This window comes from Callospermophilus lateralis, chromosome 7, assembly GCF_048772815.1.
Source record: "Callospermophilus lateralis isolate mCalLat2 chromosome 7, mCalLat2.hap1, whole genome shotgun sequence".
Classification (NCBI taxonomy): Eukaryota; Metazoa; Chordata; class Mammalia; order Rodentia; family Sciuridae; genus Callospermophilus; species Callospermophilus lateralis.
The window spans coordinates 95,832,484-95,851,206 of NC_135311.1; the positions used below are offsets into that span (position 1 = coordinate 95,832,484).

Below are 18,723 nucleotides of genomic sequence, written 5' to 3' on the forward strand. Positions count from 1 at the left end.
GTAACAGAATGAGCTGGCAGGTACTTCCCCCGCCACCAGCCTTCCTTTCCTTTCTTTCTGCCTGGGATGCAGACATAAGGCAGGAGTCCAGTATATACACTGTGAAAAAATGACCCATGGAACAATGGTTGCTTTGGTCCATTTTGTGTTACTATAATGAAATACCCGAGGCAGGGTGCTTTAGCTAAAGTATAGAAGTTTATTCAGCTCCAGATTCTGGTGGCTGGAGGATTCAAACAGCATGGTGTTGGCATTCTACCTAGATTCCCCCGGTCCTGTCACAACATGACAGGCAAGTGGAAATGGAAATGGGCTGTGTGTAGATGAGCACATAAGTGAGCAAAGAGGCAAGAGATCAGGGAAGGTACAGGCTCATTGTTTTTATAATGGCCCACTCTCTTGGGAACTAATTCACTCCTCTCAGACCTGACCCATTCCCAAGCGACAGGACTAATCTATTCATGGAGTGGAGCCTCTATGACCTAATTACCTCTCACTAGGCCTCACCTCTTAAAAGCTCCATCACCTCAACACTGCTACACTGAGGACCAAGATTCCAGGACATGAACTTTTGGAGGGCAAACCTATCCAAAGTACATTAGCTCTGGATCATACACTTATTTTTTTTATATGAAATAAATGCAACACCTAATTTTCTTAAGTTACTGTTTAGTCAGATATTTCCTTTACTTGTAACATGTTCATAACTAACAAAGAAAAGGCATTTGACCAGAAGATTCCTGGAGCCCAATCCTTTCAATTATTTTCAATTCTGTCTCCCAGTATATGATGTGAGCTCCTATCTATTTCTAAATCTCCAAAGCACAGTTACTTTACTTAATGCAGAGCATTTAAATAAAACAAGTACCATTCATTATCCTATTATTTTTGAAAATAGCAAAGACTTTAGGCATAAAGATAAGTTTCAGGAACTTAAAGTTTCCAAGAAACTTTAAAATATCACTGATGATTACTCCAAATAACTCTCAAAAGGAGTTTGATGTTCTAGCTCATCAGGCAAACTTGAAAAGACAAAGAGAAGAACAAAGGTATTTTTTTCCAATTGCCAATTTTCCAATTGTCATGACTACATACTTGATGATGGTTCAATATTAAGTAATGGTACAAGGAAGTCTCTGAAAGGCCTATCTTTCAGCTCAAAGTGCCCAGCAAATGTAACAATAGATAATGACACAGAAATGCTTTTGCTGAAATTAAATAACTTCCCCCACCCCAGGATATTCCAACACATTTAACCCCTTTACCTAATTCTAACCACATAGAGAAACAGGTGGCAAAGTACTATTCCCATGGTACACATGGTCAAATGAGGCCCCAGGTTAAGTGATTTATCAAGGGATTAAATTTAAGAGACCAAGTGCCTCTATCTTTATAATAGTGATCAGAACAGCATGAACTAAGTCAAACTAAAGCTTTTAGTATCAAAGCTTTACTTAATCTTTCTGTTTTCTTTTTGCAGTAATAGGAAATGAACCCAGGGTACTCTAATTTGACCATACCCCCAGCCCTTGTGTTTTTTATTATGAGACAGGGTCTCACAAGTTGCTGAGGCTGTCCTTGCAATTCTCCTGCCTCAGCTTTCTACGTAGCTGGGATCATAGGCCTGTACCACTGTTCCCTGGCTCATTTTTCAGTTCTCTGCAGATGAAAGACCATAGCTCTTCCCCAATCTTGGACATTAGTTATGAAGAAGCACTGCATAAAGTGCCACACATTTTCACCTTTGGTTCTTCTAACGCAATGAGAACCTATAGGGTGGTAGGCTGGGGGTGGGGATGAATGTCTTTTGTGTGAAAATGCAATTTGACTACTTTTCATCCATCCAAGTCACATAACCCACTGGCTGAGGTACAACGAAGATAGATAATGTGTAGATGAGAGACCTGGAAGTTCCAGTTCGGGAAAGTGACTCAATATGAACATTAACTAAGAAAGCAAGACAAGGCTGTGGAATGAATGTGTGGACAGAGAAGCTAAGGAGGGTGAGTGGATGGCAGGTTGGGTGCTGTAAAATGAACCCATCATGTCAAAAGTAGCATGGGTTGAGTTGCCTAATCTGAAAATCCCAAACCTGAAAAGTTCCAAAATCCTAAACTTTTTAAGCACCGACATAGCACAAGTGAAAATTTCACACCTGACTTCACATGATGGGTCACAGTCAAAACACGCTTAAAACACTGTGTAAAATTACCTTCAGATACGTGTGTAAGAGGTATATAAAACATAGGTGATTTCTGTGTTCAGACTTGGGTCCTACCTTTAAGATATTTCATTATGTACATGCAAATATTGCCAAATCTGAAAGCTCTAAAACCTGAAACCCTTCTAGTCTCAAACATTTTGGACAGGGGATACTGAACCTGTACTTGGACCAGGCTCAGGCCAAATGTTGACCGATGAAGGTAGTGAAGACAGCATGTGTCTGAGAGCATGGATGAAAAAGGATTAACTGCTTGTACAACCAGTATCCATGGACCACTTCCAGATGCTGTACAAATGTCTATAATTATGTGGCTTCTTTTACTCCTTACATACACCATTTTTTCAAAGTAGAGATTAGGATCTCCAGTTTATAGATGCAGAACCTATGGTTCAGACAGGTAAAGCAAAGTGTCAGGTCGCATAGTTGAAACAAGTGGTGGCAGAGGATTCAAATACAGGTGCATATGAGTCTCTGAGCTTGTGTGCTTAACTGTTGCTACAAACTGGAAGTCTGAAATTTGTGTGTTGACACCCTAAATACCAATGTGATCGTATCAGGATGTGGGATCTTTGGAAGGTGATTAGGCAGAAGAGTGGAGCCTTTGTGGATGGGATCAGGCATCCATGAAAGAGACCACAGAAAGATAGTTAGTGCCTTCCCAGGAAAGATACAATAAGAAAACAGTATTGAGTCAAGAAAGTGGATCCTCACCAGACACTGAATCTACTGGTGCCCTCATCTCAGACTTCTCGGCCTCCAGCACTGTGAGAAATGAATTTCTGTTGTTGATAAGCTACTCGGTCTATGGGATTCTATGACAGCAGTCCACACAGCCTAAGATGGCCCTCATGCTGTACTGCCTCCCTTCAAGATCCTAGTTTTCTGCCTTTGCAATCTCAAGAGAGAGGATTCCTTTGTAAATAGCTGCCACCATATTTCCAAATATAGCTTATATATACAGTGAAAAATAGGGCCATCACACGTGTGTGTATGTGTGTATGTGTTGACCTTGCTTTGCTCTCTGGAAATACTGCCTCCATCCTTAGCATACGAAGCATCTGCAGTTATTGCTTGCTGACTGTTGCTTTCTTGGTCAAGGCATTCCAGGGAAAGATGTTAGGAAAGGCAGCAGAAGTCTTGCAACCTGGTGCTGACCACGGGTGAATTTACTATGTGGCCCTGGGCAAAAGTGCAGTAAACAGACCTGGAGCCCACTCTTGTGTCCTGAATCTGATAAAGGACACATTCTTTGTGTGTGTTCTTTTTCTTTCTTCCTCTTCTTCTTCTTTCTTTCTTTCTTTTTTTTTTTTTTTTTGGAGGGGCACACTTTTCTTCAAGACCTTTTTTCAAGTTTGACTTTCTGGTTTGTCATCTCTGGTTGTGGTGACTCTACAGAAGAGGCATCAGAGGCTTTATTCTCCATTATAAACACATGCCACATCTATTCCACACCGACTCCCTCAGGAAGACTCTCCCTTCTCAAATTTGGCTTCATCTTTCTAAAACAGTAAATCCTAGTCCCAGATGGGATGTAGGTGCACACATGAGCCTTCTGACTGGCACAGAGGAAGATGAAAGGGAATATAGTACCTGCAGAAGGTACTTCTTAAACAAGGAGAGGCTGAATTTTGATCTTGTAAAACAATATCCTAGCTAAAATTAAAAAAGAAAGTCTCCTGTCATCCTTTCTCAGCTGTGATTCTTAACACAAAGTGCAACTGAAGAGGGTCACCACAACCACTCCAGTGCTCTTCACAGACCACTAAGGAGGGGGCAGTGAGAATGGGTACCTGAGCAGACATTCCAGGAAGGAGAACCAAGGATGCTGGGAACCGTCTTGAGTTCTGGTGAAAACAAAGAATCTTTGGTATTCCACAATTCTTCAACTGGGCATCTTTCTCTTTTCCTCACACACAATTTTATGAACAGAAATAGAAGATCTAAAGCTTGGTGTGCTATGGGCTAACATGGTTCATGGGCCATTTGTTAGCAAATGTGCTTAGACATCTAACATGAAGAAGTTCCCAGCGAGACACCTTTGGATAAGTACTAGAGAGTTTCAATAATTTCTAGAAGAATAGTTTTAAGCTAAGACACACATGGTAGGCCCTTTTAACATTTACTAAAGATTAATATATGTATATTGCTTTATGCTTTTTGAAGAATCTCCAAAAATAATGTTTCACTGTAGTTTCTATATAAGAATATGAGGCTGGGAGAAAAGGCTCATTCTACAGTGTTCTGTCCCCATTTTATTGAAGAATAAAAATATGTGAATCACCCAGAGGTAAGTAGAAAGGCAAAGATGCAACTTTCCCTGCTCTCTTGATTGCTCTTCCCAGTCTTCATTACCTATGCCTGGAATATCCTCCACCCACATAAACATCTTTTAAGATTGGACTGCAAATCTCTACTTTTAAATCTCATAATTGATACGAAGTTCAAAGAAATATCCTATTCCACATCATCTTCGAAATGCTTGTTTTCTTACATTCTTCTCTCCTGCCCCAAATTGCATGTCCTGTGAGGACAGGAACCACTGATCTCCAGTGTTTATACAGTGACAACTACTCAGCAAGTCCTTGTTTCCTCACTGAATGAACAACCCTCCATAGTTCTCTCTGGTGAATTCTTGTAGAAAATTTTTACTTTAACATCAATTTAGCATTTGAATATGTTAACATGACCATTGAAAGTGAGAAATAACACATGTCTTATCTCCCTGGAACCGTAAATATCCTTACTAGAAAGAGTTTAGTATCTCTGATTCCCCACTATGGTTTAGATGCTCAATGAATGTTAATGATGAGAATAAAATTGCAATGCTATTTCACTTAAAGAGGCTTATTCTAACACTGTATAATCCAATTTAGATGTGGGTTTTCCAGATATATACATGCACACATATATTGTAAGCATCTCTAATTATACTACAGACACACAGGATAAAATTATAAAGGACCTTGAGAAAGTCATCAGTGATCACAAAGTGTTTAAAGATGAAACAAGTAAGTTTTCATAATTGTTGATGAAGAGGTTGCTTCATATCACAGTCACAGTGCTCACTTTCCTCCATTCAGTCTCCCTATGTGCATCCCACAGCCCTCTCTACTGATGTATTTATCCCTAAGATGCACAGAGTATTCATAAAGGGATTCAGATTTGTGGGACTAACACTAAGATTAATGCAAGAAATATCAGTTTCCCCAGGTGTATGTCAAAGTAGACAAGAGACCATAACTTTCTAGGATGCTTTATGATACCAGCTGGTAGACCACAGACCTACCTAAACGAAAATCGGATGGAAGAATGCAAACGTGGTTACAATTATTCATACTCCTACTGTGGGAGTTTCATAAACAAACTAATAAATATTTTCATCTTGCAATAAGATCAAGTTAAGTGATTTGCTGACATTCTCTTGAGGTTTAAGGCTTGTCTTTAATGTGAAATACAAATCGTATTTCTTGTGGACACGTTTTAATAATAAACTTAAAAGCACACAAGACAAAAATAATGAAAATGTTGCAATGAAAACCAGACAAACTATCTACCACTTCAAAAGGAGTGAATGAAGACCTCTCGTCAACACCCCAATGCAAACAACCTCCACACAAGATGCCACATATTGAAATCAGGTTTCATGGAAAGAGAATCAGCAGGGATAGAGGCGGGGAAGCCATTACTTGAAAACAGGTAAACGGCCTCATGGAAATATACTCATCTAACATGAACAACACACACACATGGCCTCTCAAACAACTTGGGGGGCAGATTTAATTTTGGTTTGATTTAAGCCACTTTCCACCTCTTTGCAAAATCCCACTAGCAAGAAAACAGGTTTGGACCCTTTTCTCCTTAAGAAAGTAAGGAATGGAGATTTTAGACCAACTTTCTTTGGTCCCTCAAATTCCAGGCTTCCCCCAAGATACGAAAACGGACCACAGAAGCATTCTGAGGGAGCCCTCACTGCGTCCCACTTGGCTATTCTGGTTTCACAGACACCACACAAGTGCCCCCCAAGGGTCCCTGTGGAGCGGCTCACCTCTGGGTCCTGTGATGACCGGTCGGTGATGCTGTGTGAATGCCGTTCCCAGGGAGGAGGTCTGCGAAGGGGAGGGGCTGCTGAAACCAGACTTCTCCGACTTCTTCAGTGTGGTTGGAGATGGCATTCCTGGCAAGAGGTATGAATTGGTAAGTTTGGTTCAATTCATGGAACGACAGCCCGACAGCCAGTGCAACCTAAGAGACGACACTTAAGGATTACATTGGCAAACAACAAAGAAAGGATCTACTTGGGAGTGGAAACTTTATTTTGAATGCTTTGAATTTGTCACAGGAACAAACCAGTGACAGAATCATCCTCTGATAAGTGAGTTTATAATTGATTTCAGTTTATTCTACTAACTCACAGTCCATTTGCTGATTACTGATCCTCTTTATAAAGATTTGGTATAGTCTGGGTCTCTGTAGGTGGTGGAACCTTTAAGAGATGGGGCCTGGCGGGAGTCATTGGGGGTGTGCCCTTGAAGGGGATTATGGGATCCTTGTCCCTTCCTCTTGCTCTCTCTAGCTTTCTGGCTATGAGATGAGCAGTTTGGCTCTTCTGTATACCCTTTGCCTTTGCTACTATCTGATATCTGATATCTGATGGGGGTATTATCTGGTACCCCCATCACAGGCTTAAAAGCAATGGGTCTGCCTGATCATAGACTAGAACATTTAAAACTGTGAGCCAAAACAACCTTTTCTCTTCATAAGTTGATTATCTCAAGCATCTGTTATAGTATCAGAAAAGTGACTAACAAAAGGTTCAATTTTTCTAGTGTTTCCTAAAGGTTGTTTTGTGTGTCTATGACCTCCAGGACCCTTAGGAGGGAGGCTACCTAAGCACACAAAGACCTCACATGCAACCATTTTTGCCTTGTCAGTTACCTTACTTCAGCCTCAAAGCACTTTCTCCACATTTTAAATAATTTAGCTCTTTTAACATAAAAATGCCCTCAATAATAGCAACTCTGTTATTCATTCAATGAATTATTAATAATAGAAAAAAGAGAAGATCAAAGTAAAAACCTTAAATGCCCAACAACTGGGGACTGGTTAAATAAATACGGTATAACCAATGCAAAGAATACTGTAAGTGAGTAGTGACACAGAGAAGTATTTATTATATAAGATTAATTGAAAAAAAAAGAAAATTACAAAACAGGATGTTGTATTATGACATTGTTTTAAAAGGCAATGCTATACACAGAGGAAGGAGTAGGAGGAAATATGCATAAACTGTAACAGTAGTTCTCCCTGTGTTCGTTTGGGTGGTTTTTCTTGACTTCTTTTTGTTCACCTGTATTTTCTATGAGAAGTATAGATTACTTTTTAAAATTTTTTTATTGCATTTTAAAATAAATGACAGTGGAATGCATTACAATTCATATTACACATATAGAGCACAATTTTTCATATCTATGATATTATATAAAGTATATTCACACCAATTCGTGTCTTCATACATGTATTTTGGATAATGATGTCCATCACATCTACCATCATTGCTAACCCTCTGCCCCTCCCTTCCCCTCCCACCCCTCTGCCCTAACTAGAATTCATCTATTCCTCCCTAGATTACTGCTTCCCTAGATTACTTTTTATGTTAAGAAAACACAGTAAAAATCTTGTTTTTTTTTAAATTGTTTTTGTCTCTATACTATCTAAAGTTTTCATAGAATTTTCAGCTTAAGAAATGTTTTAGAAAGAAAAACAATGAGAAAATAGCCTCTTGTAATTACTGGATTTGTAATGTTCTTAATGTTCTTAGCAACCATGCTGACACACAACTAGAGGCATCTATCCATTTGGTAGGGTGCCAATTAAAACAATAAAATTTTGGATATAAAATAGAGGAAATGACTTCTAATCTCCACATTGCAGGACAAATTTGGGATCTCTTAAGTTTCTAGCATAAAAAATGGTCGGCATGTGTCAAAAAAAACTGAATTTAATTTTACTTTTACATGTGTTGTTCTCTATTTATGAGCAGAGACTTATCTGGGTGAAATGGAAAAAAAAGTAATAAAAAAATAATGACCATTAGTATGTAACTGATATTGAGTAATTTCTAGGACCATGCACTGTGCCAAGCACTTTACAGGCATAGATATGTCCAGAAATTTAGTTCATTTGATCTACGTCTAAATATGTCCTTGTTATTTCTGATCACATATTTCCTTAATGCAATTCTACAACATGACCTTCTAGTGTGACTACTTTCAAAGATTCTAGAGAGGTAGCGTTTGTTTTGCCCCTCTCTATGTTTAAGACATCTATATATCCATGTCAGAAACAAACCATGTAGTTAAAAAAGATATTTAAACTACTTAGTACAGATCTTGGCTTTAATGTGGCTTTATCAATTGATGTTTAGACAAAACAAAACTTGGGGTTCTGACCTCAGAAAAAACAAAGTACAAATTGTAAGCATGTTTGCGTAGACATAACACAGAGTGAGTGGTGTGTGATTTTATATTAATTTGACACATCTAGCTCAGATCCTTTCTGAATCTATAACTATGTGATTTGAATTAAAAACAAAGTCACTAAACCAAATAGTTTTAGGTATATTTGTAGTCTAAGCTGAAGTATCATCATGAAATTAGGGAAGAAATTTCAAATAAAAAATAATTGGAATAAAAGCTACCAAAATGCAGATAAACCTCACAACTTCTTCAAATCTCTTTTACAAGCCAATTTTCAGCTGCTTGCTAGTCCACTAATTTAAATTCAGTCAAATGCCTAGATGATATGTCATGAAACTGAGATAGAAATAGAATAGAAAATGAAAAATGTCAAAACTTGCAAGTTGGCTATGATTTCAAACAGTGAAATTATCAATGAAATTTCACATATGAACTAACCTTATTGAAGAAAGCAAATGGTTTGACTCAGAAGTAGTTATTTTGTTTGAAATGTTCATGTTTCTCATCCATACCATTCTAAATTCTGCAGAAATATTGGCATGATTTTAATCCAGTTTACTCTTTCAAAGGAAGAATTATAAGTAAAATTTGGGCAATGACAAGCATCAAGTATGATCAAGTTGGTAAATGAGCTTAAAAAGAGCAAAATTTAAATCTTCCTTGAAAGAGTTAAAGAGGGAAGAAGCACTGTTGGCATGCAAGAGCAACAAGCCAAACTATGTCTAATCTTCTAAATTTATCACAGTCAAGTAATATGAAGCCTGAGGCTGTCATGAATCTCAAAATTACTTTGTGTTTTCAATTTTTAAAGACTTGTATTGAGCACATTTCCTTATTATATACTTTAATATTTTCTCTACATGCATAATGTATGTTTTGGTTAATTTGCTTTGTATACTTAATTGACCAGATGAAATTTCAAAATGCTAGTAAACTGCTCTATGTTAAAAGCTAAAGAACATTAATCTTGTCTTTTATTTTTGAAATCAAATTTGGCTTCTGTACATTACTTTAAAAATAACTTCCTTGTTAAAATTTCTTTTGTCAATTATCTATGAACAACTGTTACATAATTACTGGATGAATTAATGACTGATTGGCTTTCTCTTGATGAATCAAAACTTTAGTTTCTATGCATTTTCTAGGAGCAAAAGATCTTTTTAAAAAAGAGAATATAGATAAAGTAATGCTACCCTTTTCTGGACCAGACAAAATGCCACTTTGAAGTTCAGTAAAGAAAAGTAAAGAATTTTATAGAATCAGAAGCAGAAATACAGCATAAATGTTTTGTTTCAATGGAATATTTCCTTCTTTTGATTGCTATAAAAATGCAATGGTGGCAAAAGGAGAGAGGAGATCGTTTTCAATAAGCATTTTGGCTTGTCACTGGTTTTCTAAACATCCAGACTTCCTGAATTTCTCTCCAATTTCTCTTCCTGTATTTCTCTCCTGTTTGCCATTTTTTCTAAGCTGCCTGAGTCATTCCAAATTGTATTCTGTACCTAACTGCAAATATACATAGAAATCTAGTAACTCAGGGGTTCTGATCCCAACAAGAACACTTTGGAAATACAGGTCATATATTCACAAAGATTTCTATAAATTAATTATTAATATTTATGGTAGTCAGAATTCCAAGATGACTCTCAAGTTTCCAGGTCCCAGTTGTACATACCTTGTATAATTCCCTCCCCTTGCATATGGAAAGTACTTGGAAATGTTGTCTTCTAATTAGGTTTTATTATACTGCAAGGATGAAGGGACTTTTGCAGATAAAATTAAAGCCCCTAAGGGGCTGAGGTTGTGGCTCAGTGATAGAGTGCTCGCCTAGCATGTGTGAGGCACTGGGTTCGATCCTCAGCACCACATAAAAATAAAATAAAGATTAAAAAATGTAAACAAAAATAATAAAAAAAATTAAAGTCCCTGATAATTTGACCTTGAGTTAAGGAAAAGAACATGGTCCTTGGTGGGCCTACACTAATCAGGGGGACAATGTAAAAGAGTAATTAGAAGTCAGAAAGATGTTTCTTCAGAAATTGAAGAGATAAGCTAAGAGAAACTCCCCAAAATAAGCAATTCTACACTTCAATTTTAAGTTCAATACACAAGCAGACAGGAGAGGACCCTGTATCCTGCAAGGTTGGTTCCTGGTGACTTTGGATATTCCTTTTCCATTGTCAATATGGGATCCCCATTGACCTACCTACCTTTATGACTCTTATTAGAACAACTATCACACAGGATCTAAAGACCTCTAGAAGCCTTCATGTTGAGTGGCTCCCAGAGAGCTAGAAGGCAACTGATGAACTCATACCCAATTTCCATAAACCAGACTGAGAATAATAAAATCTTCAAATTGTGGTTTTACATTTCATCTCAGGGAGATGGGTATGATTATCCTTCCTACCTGTAACTTAATGTTGCAGAAGTTAGATGGAGAGGTTAAGCAACCTGCCCAAGATCATGCAGCTACCAAGTGGTACTTCAGAGCCAGGCTGTGGCAACTCACTGAATTTGCAGCCTGGATAAACTTCTGATGGTAGCCTTACGAGACCCTGAGCAAGGGCCCAGTTAAATCAGATTTAAGGCAGTTATTAATATTTTAGGACCATGGTTGACTATGGGTAACTGAAACTACGGAAAGTGGAAGCATGAATACAGGGGTTCTAACTATAATAAGGGCAGCAAAGGGTCCACCAGCTTTGACAACATGGATGTTTCTGACAATCTTGGAAAACAAGCTCTAGGAGAGCGAGGCACGTGGAAAGTAGGATGGAATGATTTATAAAATCCATCATGGAAAGTGAGGAAGCAGGGAGGATGGTGTAGTCAGCTCTTTGAACAGACTAGTGTGTAGAGAGCCGGAAATAGGGAGGTGGCTCTAGGGAGGAGGGAGGCCAAGGAGAGCTGTGTGAAGGGGGTGGAGGCCAGTGTGCCTGAATGTGGATGCGCACTGTCCAGCAGGTAGGCAGAAGGCAATGCCTGGGAGGAGAGAGGATGCTGAGCAAGAGAAGCCCCCCAGAAGGTGAGAAGCCACAAAGTCAGTGAGTGGCGGAGTCAGGACTTGAACCAGAGCCATCAAGGCCCCTGCTCCTTTCAGTGTACCACTCTTCCAAGATGCCTGTTTCTGAAGAAAAAGAAAAAGTAGTACTTATTGGCCTTATTGATATTAACCTATCACGAGCTGGTTTAAGTCTGAGCTTAATAATGATATTATTATTATTTTGTGCAAGTGTTCCAGTCTCCATGATGCCAGCTGCCATGGTGAGTGCTCTTCTTGCATGCAAGCACTCAGACTTCCCTGCCCTGCCCTTCCAAGCCCAAGTGCAGGGCACAGATAGACTCGTGTCTGTCAGACTAATGGGCTCAGCATAAATTCCAGTGACATTTCTCAAGCCCAGGATGAAAGGTGAGTATCAGGACCATATTTTGCAAGTCATCCACCACCAACAGATTTATGCTCAAACACATCTCTTCCAGATGCAGAAAATTCCCCCTCAGTCAACAACAGGACCTTTCTAGAACCATTTCAGCTACCCCTTGTGATTAGCTTATCTTTGACCCTCGTGCTAAATAAAGGCAGTGATTGGGTAGATTAATCGCCCAGCCACAGGATCATTGTATTCCTGGGGGTATAAACACATGCTATGAGGTACAAGGAGGAAGTTGAAGACACAGCACTTTTCTTAGATTTGTGTCCTAATGATAAAATCCATTAACGTTCACTCTAATGTCATTTATTATAATTAACACACTTGACAATAAAAAGGTAAAACATTCAGACTATTTTGACTTTTAGCCTTTGTCAGTGAATAAAAGTGTTCTAAAATCATTTTTATGATGGAGAGAATAAAATGAAAGTTAATAAAGCTTCTGAGGTTCAGGTTTCTTGCTTTGCATGCAACCACTTAAAAAGAGTTGCAAGGAGCCCAAAAAGAATTGCCACATCATAAAGAAGTTCAGGTAACCTAAATGGCTTGGTGACACAAGTGATTCCTTCAACTTTTAAAAAAGGAGAGTATGGAGTAAAATGATGGGATTATTTAGGAGGAAAGAAACGCTGAATTCTCTAATGTATTCCAAATGTTCATTTATAAGTGAAAATTTACAACCAGAGAGAATAAAGGATAGAAATGAGGAAAATGTCACATAAAAATCCAGTTTCTAGGCCAACAATAAAGTTTATTGACTCTTTAGAGGACTTCCTCTCTCTTCAAGGTAAACAAATACCCCGGTGACAAAACTAAAATAAGAAAATTGTGTACTTCCAAGAGCCTGGCGATTCCCCACCCAGCACATCTGCCCTCCCCCTCCCATCCCCTCTGGCCCTACATGGAAGGGAGGGATTGATTTGGGGCTCAAAAGAGCAATCACACATATTCACAGAAGGACTAGGGTAAAGAAAAAATTTTTGAGAAAAATCAATTTTCTTTACACAAAAATAGGTAACAGCATAATATTTCATTCATTCTGCTTAGATATCTAGCTGAAAAAGTGAACAACTCCACCATACATTTATTTGTTTGGTTTATATCTGTATTGACCAATAGGGGAGCCATAAGCTGTGGGTGACTACTTAAATTTAAATGAATTAATATTAGATAATTTCAAAAATTCAGTTGCTCAGCACAGCCATGGTTCAAGTGTTCAATAGCCATATGTGGCTCGTGGCTACATGATTGGACAGTACAGATAGAGAACATTTCCACTACTGCCCAAAGTTCTATGAAGAGCTCTTGTCTATGTAACACCAAATAATTTTCAATTTTTGGTCCTACTGGGCAACAGTAGGCAAACCTTACTTTTGTATCTTTGCAATGTTTAGTCCTTTTTTTAGGTTCCAAAAGCAAAGAATATGTACTATACAAATATAGAATTATAAAAGGGGGGAAAAATAGAAGTCTTTTCCTCTCCATCTACAACAAGAGTAGATAATCCAGTGCCCGAGTTTTGTAGATATTTTCTTGGCATGTAACATTATCCTGGATGATGTGAACTTAAGTGTTTATTTAAATATGTTCCTTTCTGTCTCTTAAAGCATTGTCAAATACTTGGATTTTGAGAATCCAACTGGTGAAATTTAATTTGAAAGATAAGTAGTCTATGGTGATCTGTGTTTGGGATATGCTGGCCCTGGAACTCCATTAGTCCCAATGTTCCTTGGATACATGCAAAGCACCTAGCACTTTATTTAAAGTTAAAAAAAAAAAAAGTGAAACTGATTGAAACATTTCATAAGGGAAAAAGAATATCATTTTAGGCCTCTTCAAATTGCTTGAACTGTGAAATCAAGTAATAAACACTAGAAAAGGTTCTGTCAGCTAGAATCTAGGCTTGGTGTAGTCAGCATTTTCTTGCTAAACCTTATTATGGCAAAGCATTTGATTTTTCATCTCTGCACTCTGCTCATCCCCACAAATAAACGATTTTGACCTCCACCTGTTACTTAGTAACATCTGCCTGCCATCCTTCAGTGGCCCTATTCTTTGCCTTCAAAGGCCTTTGAGTGGCTGGGAAAGTGGGAGGATAGAGTTGTGCAATGAACTGAGTTGCTATCACTTTATAACTATTCAGTAGTTCACAGTTCAAGCTAGAAGCTGCACAGCAAAAGAAAATGGCTTTTTAAAAAAGACAGTGCCAGCGGATGCTGGAAGGGGGCAACACATTTCATCATTTGAACACAAAAGTTTTCCTAGGAAGAGGTTTTCTCTTAAGATGTTACTTAATGCAGAAAACTTCTAGACCATTCCTTATAGTAAAATCTCTTATCCCTTCATTTTAGATAGATGAACCCAAAGGTTATTTCCAAGCTTAAAAGTACTTCAGTTCAAGTAAGTACATTACCCTAATATTTTGCAAAATGGTATGAACAACCCGCCTCAAATACAGTTTCATAGATACAAAAGAACTATACTAATATTAAACATTATTAAACTAAACTGAAACCAATAAAAGGGAAATAATCATGCTGCTATAAATCATACAAATAGATATATGTCATTGTCCAAAACAGTGTCTGACAAAATAGTTTGCTTTTTTTTTTAACAACAATGACATATCAGAAAAGAGTATTCTGTGTAAAGTTGTACTTCTAATGATTAATGCTACGTTCAACAGAAGAGATGGTGTGTAATTATGTTAAATACTTATCTGAGAGGGATGAGCAGGATATTTCTGCTCACTGTCATTCTTTGTGACAACATAATGATAGATCCATTTACTTATGAGTGCAATTATTAAAAACCATGCTGTTTTCCTAACTGTCTTCATATCTTGGAAATATTTTATTAAAAATTACTTATCTGACACCAAGGGTAGATGCTTGGCAGAGTCTTCTTTATCAATTAAACAAACGAATTAGTTCCATTCTATCCATGACTCTGTTGTAGGTCTTTTTCAAGTTTGGTGAAATTTGGAGCTAATGATTCATCCATTTTTCTCCTTGTCTTACTTGTCCAAATTTTAAAGTTTGGTTTTCCCTCAAACTAAAAACTGCTCATGGCCGACATTTTCTCTGGAGTCATGCTTTAACACTTCTTTTTCAAATTCACAACTTTTTTTTCCTTTTGGAACCCAACACAAGGATCCAATTTTAAACAGACAACTCCATACAGGCCAATCAGAATGGCTTGCTAGCTACATACCATCTTTCACAGCTTTTTCTACTCATGTGATGAACTTTATTTAGCACCTGCGAGGAAAAGGTCTTCATAAAAGATAAAACCAAGAACGCAAACCATGATTGGCCTTGCAACGAGGTGGCTACCTCTAAATCAAAGGACTGTTTCCATGTGTCAAAAGGGAAAAATTAGGTTCCTCTTTATTTTTTTTTCCCCCTTCACTCACTAGCTCACAAATGGCAATTGCCACCAACACTGTCTTTGAATGTGAAAGACAACCCAACCTGGGTATTGGATTGAAGTTATTTACTAGACTACTCCCACAATGGAGAGTTGATTATGTCCCTGGTTTTAGTCAACTCTCAAGTAGTCTGAGTCGCAGATAATGACATTTATGGTACATTATGTTTCTCCCAAAGTCTCCAAATGTGTGGCTAGTACAAAAACTTATATGACCCAATATAAGGGCTATGTGTTACAAAGATTTCTTTTCTTTTAATTTAAAGGCCTGTTAAAGCTTCAGCACTGATGGACAAACTCATAAAAATATCAAGCACATCAAAAGGAGAAAAATTACTAGTTAAGTCTTTTGAGGATAAAATTTCTGAAGGGGGATAAAAAAAATCACCCACTGGAAGAAAGAACTCAAAATTAGAAGCAGGTGTCGCCATCATGAAGTGATAAATATCAAAGAATAACTGGCCCTGAAAGGCATTCCTAAGCATCCCTTACTACTTTTAATCCTTACACATGTATTGACATCAGAACATATAGTGCTGCTTATATAAATTCCTAAAGAGTGTCCAAACATGAGAGATCCTGCACAGCCACTCAGATGAACCCCCCCTTCACCTGGGTTCATGCCACGGCTGAAAGGCAGATGGCAAATTCTGTTGGGCATTAAGTGACATATCATCATGGTGCCCCAATACTCACTAATCTGGGAAGCTAATCATTGTGAAGCGATTTCCATATTGGACTTGCTAACGTAGCAGAATAAGCCAGACTACAGAGGATGCTCCTGAAGTGGACACGAAGCTGCCATCCCTGGAATTTCTCAGGACTTGAGAGCACTTCCAGCCAGTCAAATGGGAATGTCAAGAATAAGTGTGTTTCCTCCTGCACAAAGTGGAAGAACTCTAGAGATGGGAATGTTTGTTCAAATAATAATAATGATGCTGGGCCCCCCATTAAAAGGTGGAAGCTTGGAGCATTTAATTACATCCTGAAGGTCCATAGCTGTGTTAGCCATCTCCAAAAGGGGCTGGAGGTACTAGACCACGAGCAGAGTCTCTCACTCCCAACAGACCAGAGAATCAAGAGCCACAGTATTCTGCATTTAAAAATCCAAAGGCTTCAGAGAGGCTTCTAATTGATTAATAAGAAATTTGGGTCAGTAATACTTTTATTTTGAAGAGAAGCCAAAAGACTGTATATTTAGTGGGTTTCATCATTTTAATTTTTCATTAAGTTTAAGAGACATTTCAAAATAAAGTAACTTTTTCATTTTTGAAGTTTTCTCCCACTTGAGAGACATATTTTGTGATTCAGTGCTGGAGGGAACCAGCTCTCTTTTGGCACTTAGTGTGCTGTTAAGGAATCCACCAGGAAATAGTCCCTGATTTATTATATCAGTGCGAGCATTTCTCGTAATCTTCTAGGATGTAATTCACCCATCCTCTTGAAATGGGTGCCATGTCTTTGATTAACTGATGAGCATATGATGTAGCTAAAAATCCATGGTTAGATAGTGTTGAATAAATAGGCCTTGTCATAATCCTCTGCTGAGCAGGAGAGCAATTGGGACTTGCAAGGCTCCACCAGAACCTGCTCACAGGCCAGGCAGAACAGCTATGGACTGCAGGCATCAGCCTGGGTCAACAGCTTCTTTCTTCCCTCCTCTCATTCCCCATGTAAAGCCCCTTACTCTGGAGCATTAAAGAACTCCCTTACTGAAAATATCAATGGCCAAAAAAAGCTTTAGTCCCACAGAAACTGATGTGTTACACTTGATTCTTTAACATTTATAGAGTCATCAGCATATAGGAAAAATATGAAAATATATGAGGGAAATAAGCCTGCAAATAATATTATTAGGATAAGTATCAATTTTTACATGAATTAAATGAATACATATCTGTATGCAAACATACTTATGAACAGTTTAGAACAACGTATGGTCTGTAGTATGTGCTCAACCAACATTGGTTATTACTACACTTAAAAAAACATATATTTTTAAAATTTAGCAGCATTCTAGTAACAAAATACAGGCATATATATATCTTAATATCAAGTTGTGGTGTGACTTGAATCTAGGAAATATCTACATTGCATTCATAGAAGAGAATAGACAAGGTAAGACCACTGCTTAAAGGAATACTTTTATCTCTTTATATCAGAGGTTAAAACTACTATCTGTTTGGGTCCCACAAATACTTTTTAGAGGAAAATATCACAGTACACTTAGATAAGTTGGATATCTATCTTTTTTCTTTCTTTCTTTTTTTTTTTTTTTTTGGTACCAGGGATTGAACCCAGGGATGCTTAACCACTGAGTCATATTCACAGCCCTTTTTAAAATTTTATTTAGAGATAGGGTCTGACTGAGTTGCATAGGGCCGCTCTAAATTGCTGAGGCTGGCTTTGAACTTGTGATCCTCCTGTCTCAGCATCCTGAGATACTGGGATTACAGGTACGTGCCACTGTACCTGGCCTTCCATCTGTCTTTTTATCTTTCATTTCTCTTCTTCCAACTATATTTTCTGCTTATTTTAGCCTTTGGTATACTTGATCTTCATTCAGAATAATTTTGTTTCCTTTAAGTAAATATTTGCTTTAATTCTGCCCAATTCCATCACCCACAAGTCAGAAAACTGTTTTAGGCAGGGAGCGTTTGGGTCCAGGGGTACAGAATGCAGCCTGTTTGCTGGAGGAGGGTGGCACTGTCTTGACCTTCCCAGGGATTTCCTGGCATGGCAGCCTCATACATGCTTCCTATGGGTCAGGAAAGAATAGGCTGACAGGGAGAAGAGGTGGGAACAGGGGCAAGCTCTTGCTGCCCTGAAGCTCCAGCTCTTCTCAACATATAAAGAAGAGGACTGTGGAGAGGTCAGTCGATAAACTGCCAGCTTGATGATGCACCTGGCACTCTACATGTTGCGCCACCATCCTGGAGCTTGTCTGTCCAGCCATCCTCCTGCTTTCACAGGGCTGTAAGCTTTGAGGGCAAGCACCATTTGGCTTATTTTTACATTTCCTCTATCACCTTGCACAGGGCTTGGTGTATAATAGATGCAGCGCTATACAATAGGCTTTCAGTTAAATTTTATAGAATATTAATTCATATAGTACCTTAGAGTTTTCAAAGTATTTACATATGTAATATATGTATATGTA

At 38.1% G+C, this 18,723-nt stretch overlaps 1 protein-coding gene across 4 annotated transcripts in view; it reads right to left on the minus strand.

Annotated features, from left to right (window-relative positions):
• The window catches only part of Nfia (nuclear factor I A), a 356,002-nt gene that overhangs the window by 72,269 nt on the left and 265,010 nt on the right, over nucleotides 1–18,723 (minus strand). For all 4 annotated transcript variants that reach the window (XM_076860285.2, XM_076860282.2, XM_076860283.2 and 1 more), the window contains one exon: nucleotides 6,270–6,398. In XM_076860285.2, the coding sequence (XP_076716400.1) occupies nucleotides 6,270–6,398 (129 nt within the window). The remainder of the gene's footprint in view (nucleotides 1–6,269; nucleotides 6,399–18,723) is intronic.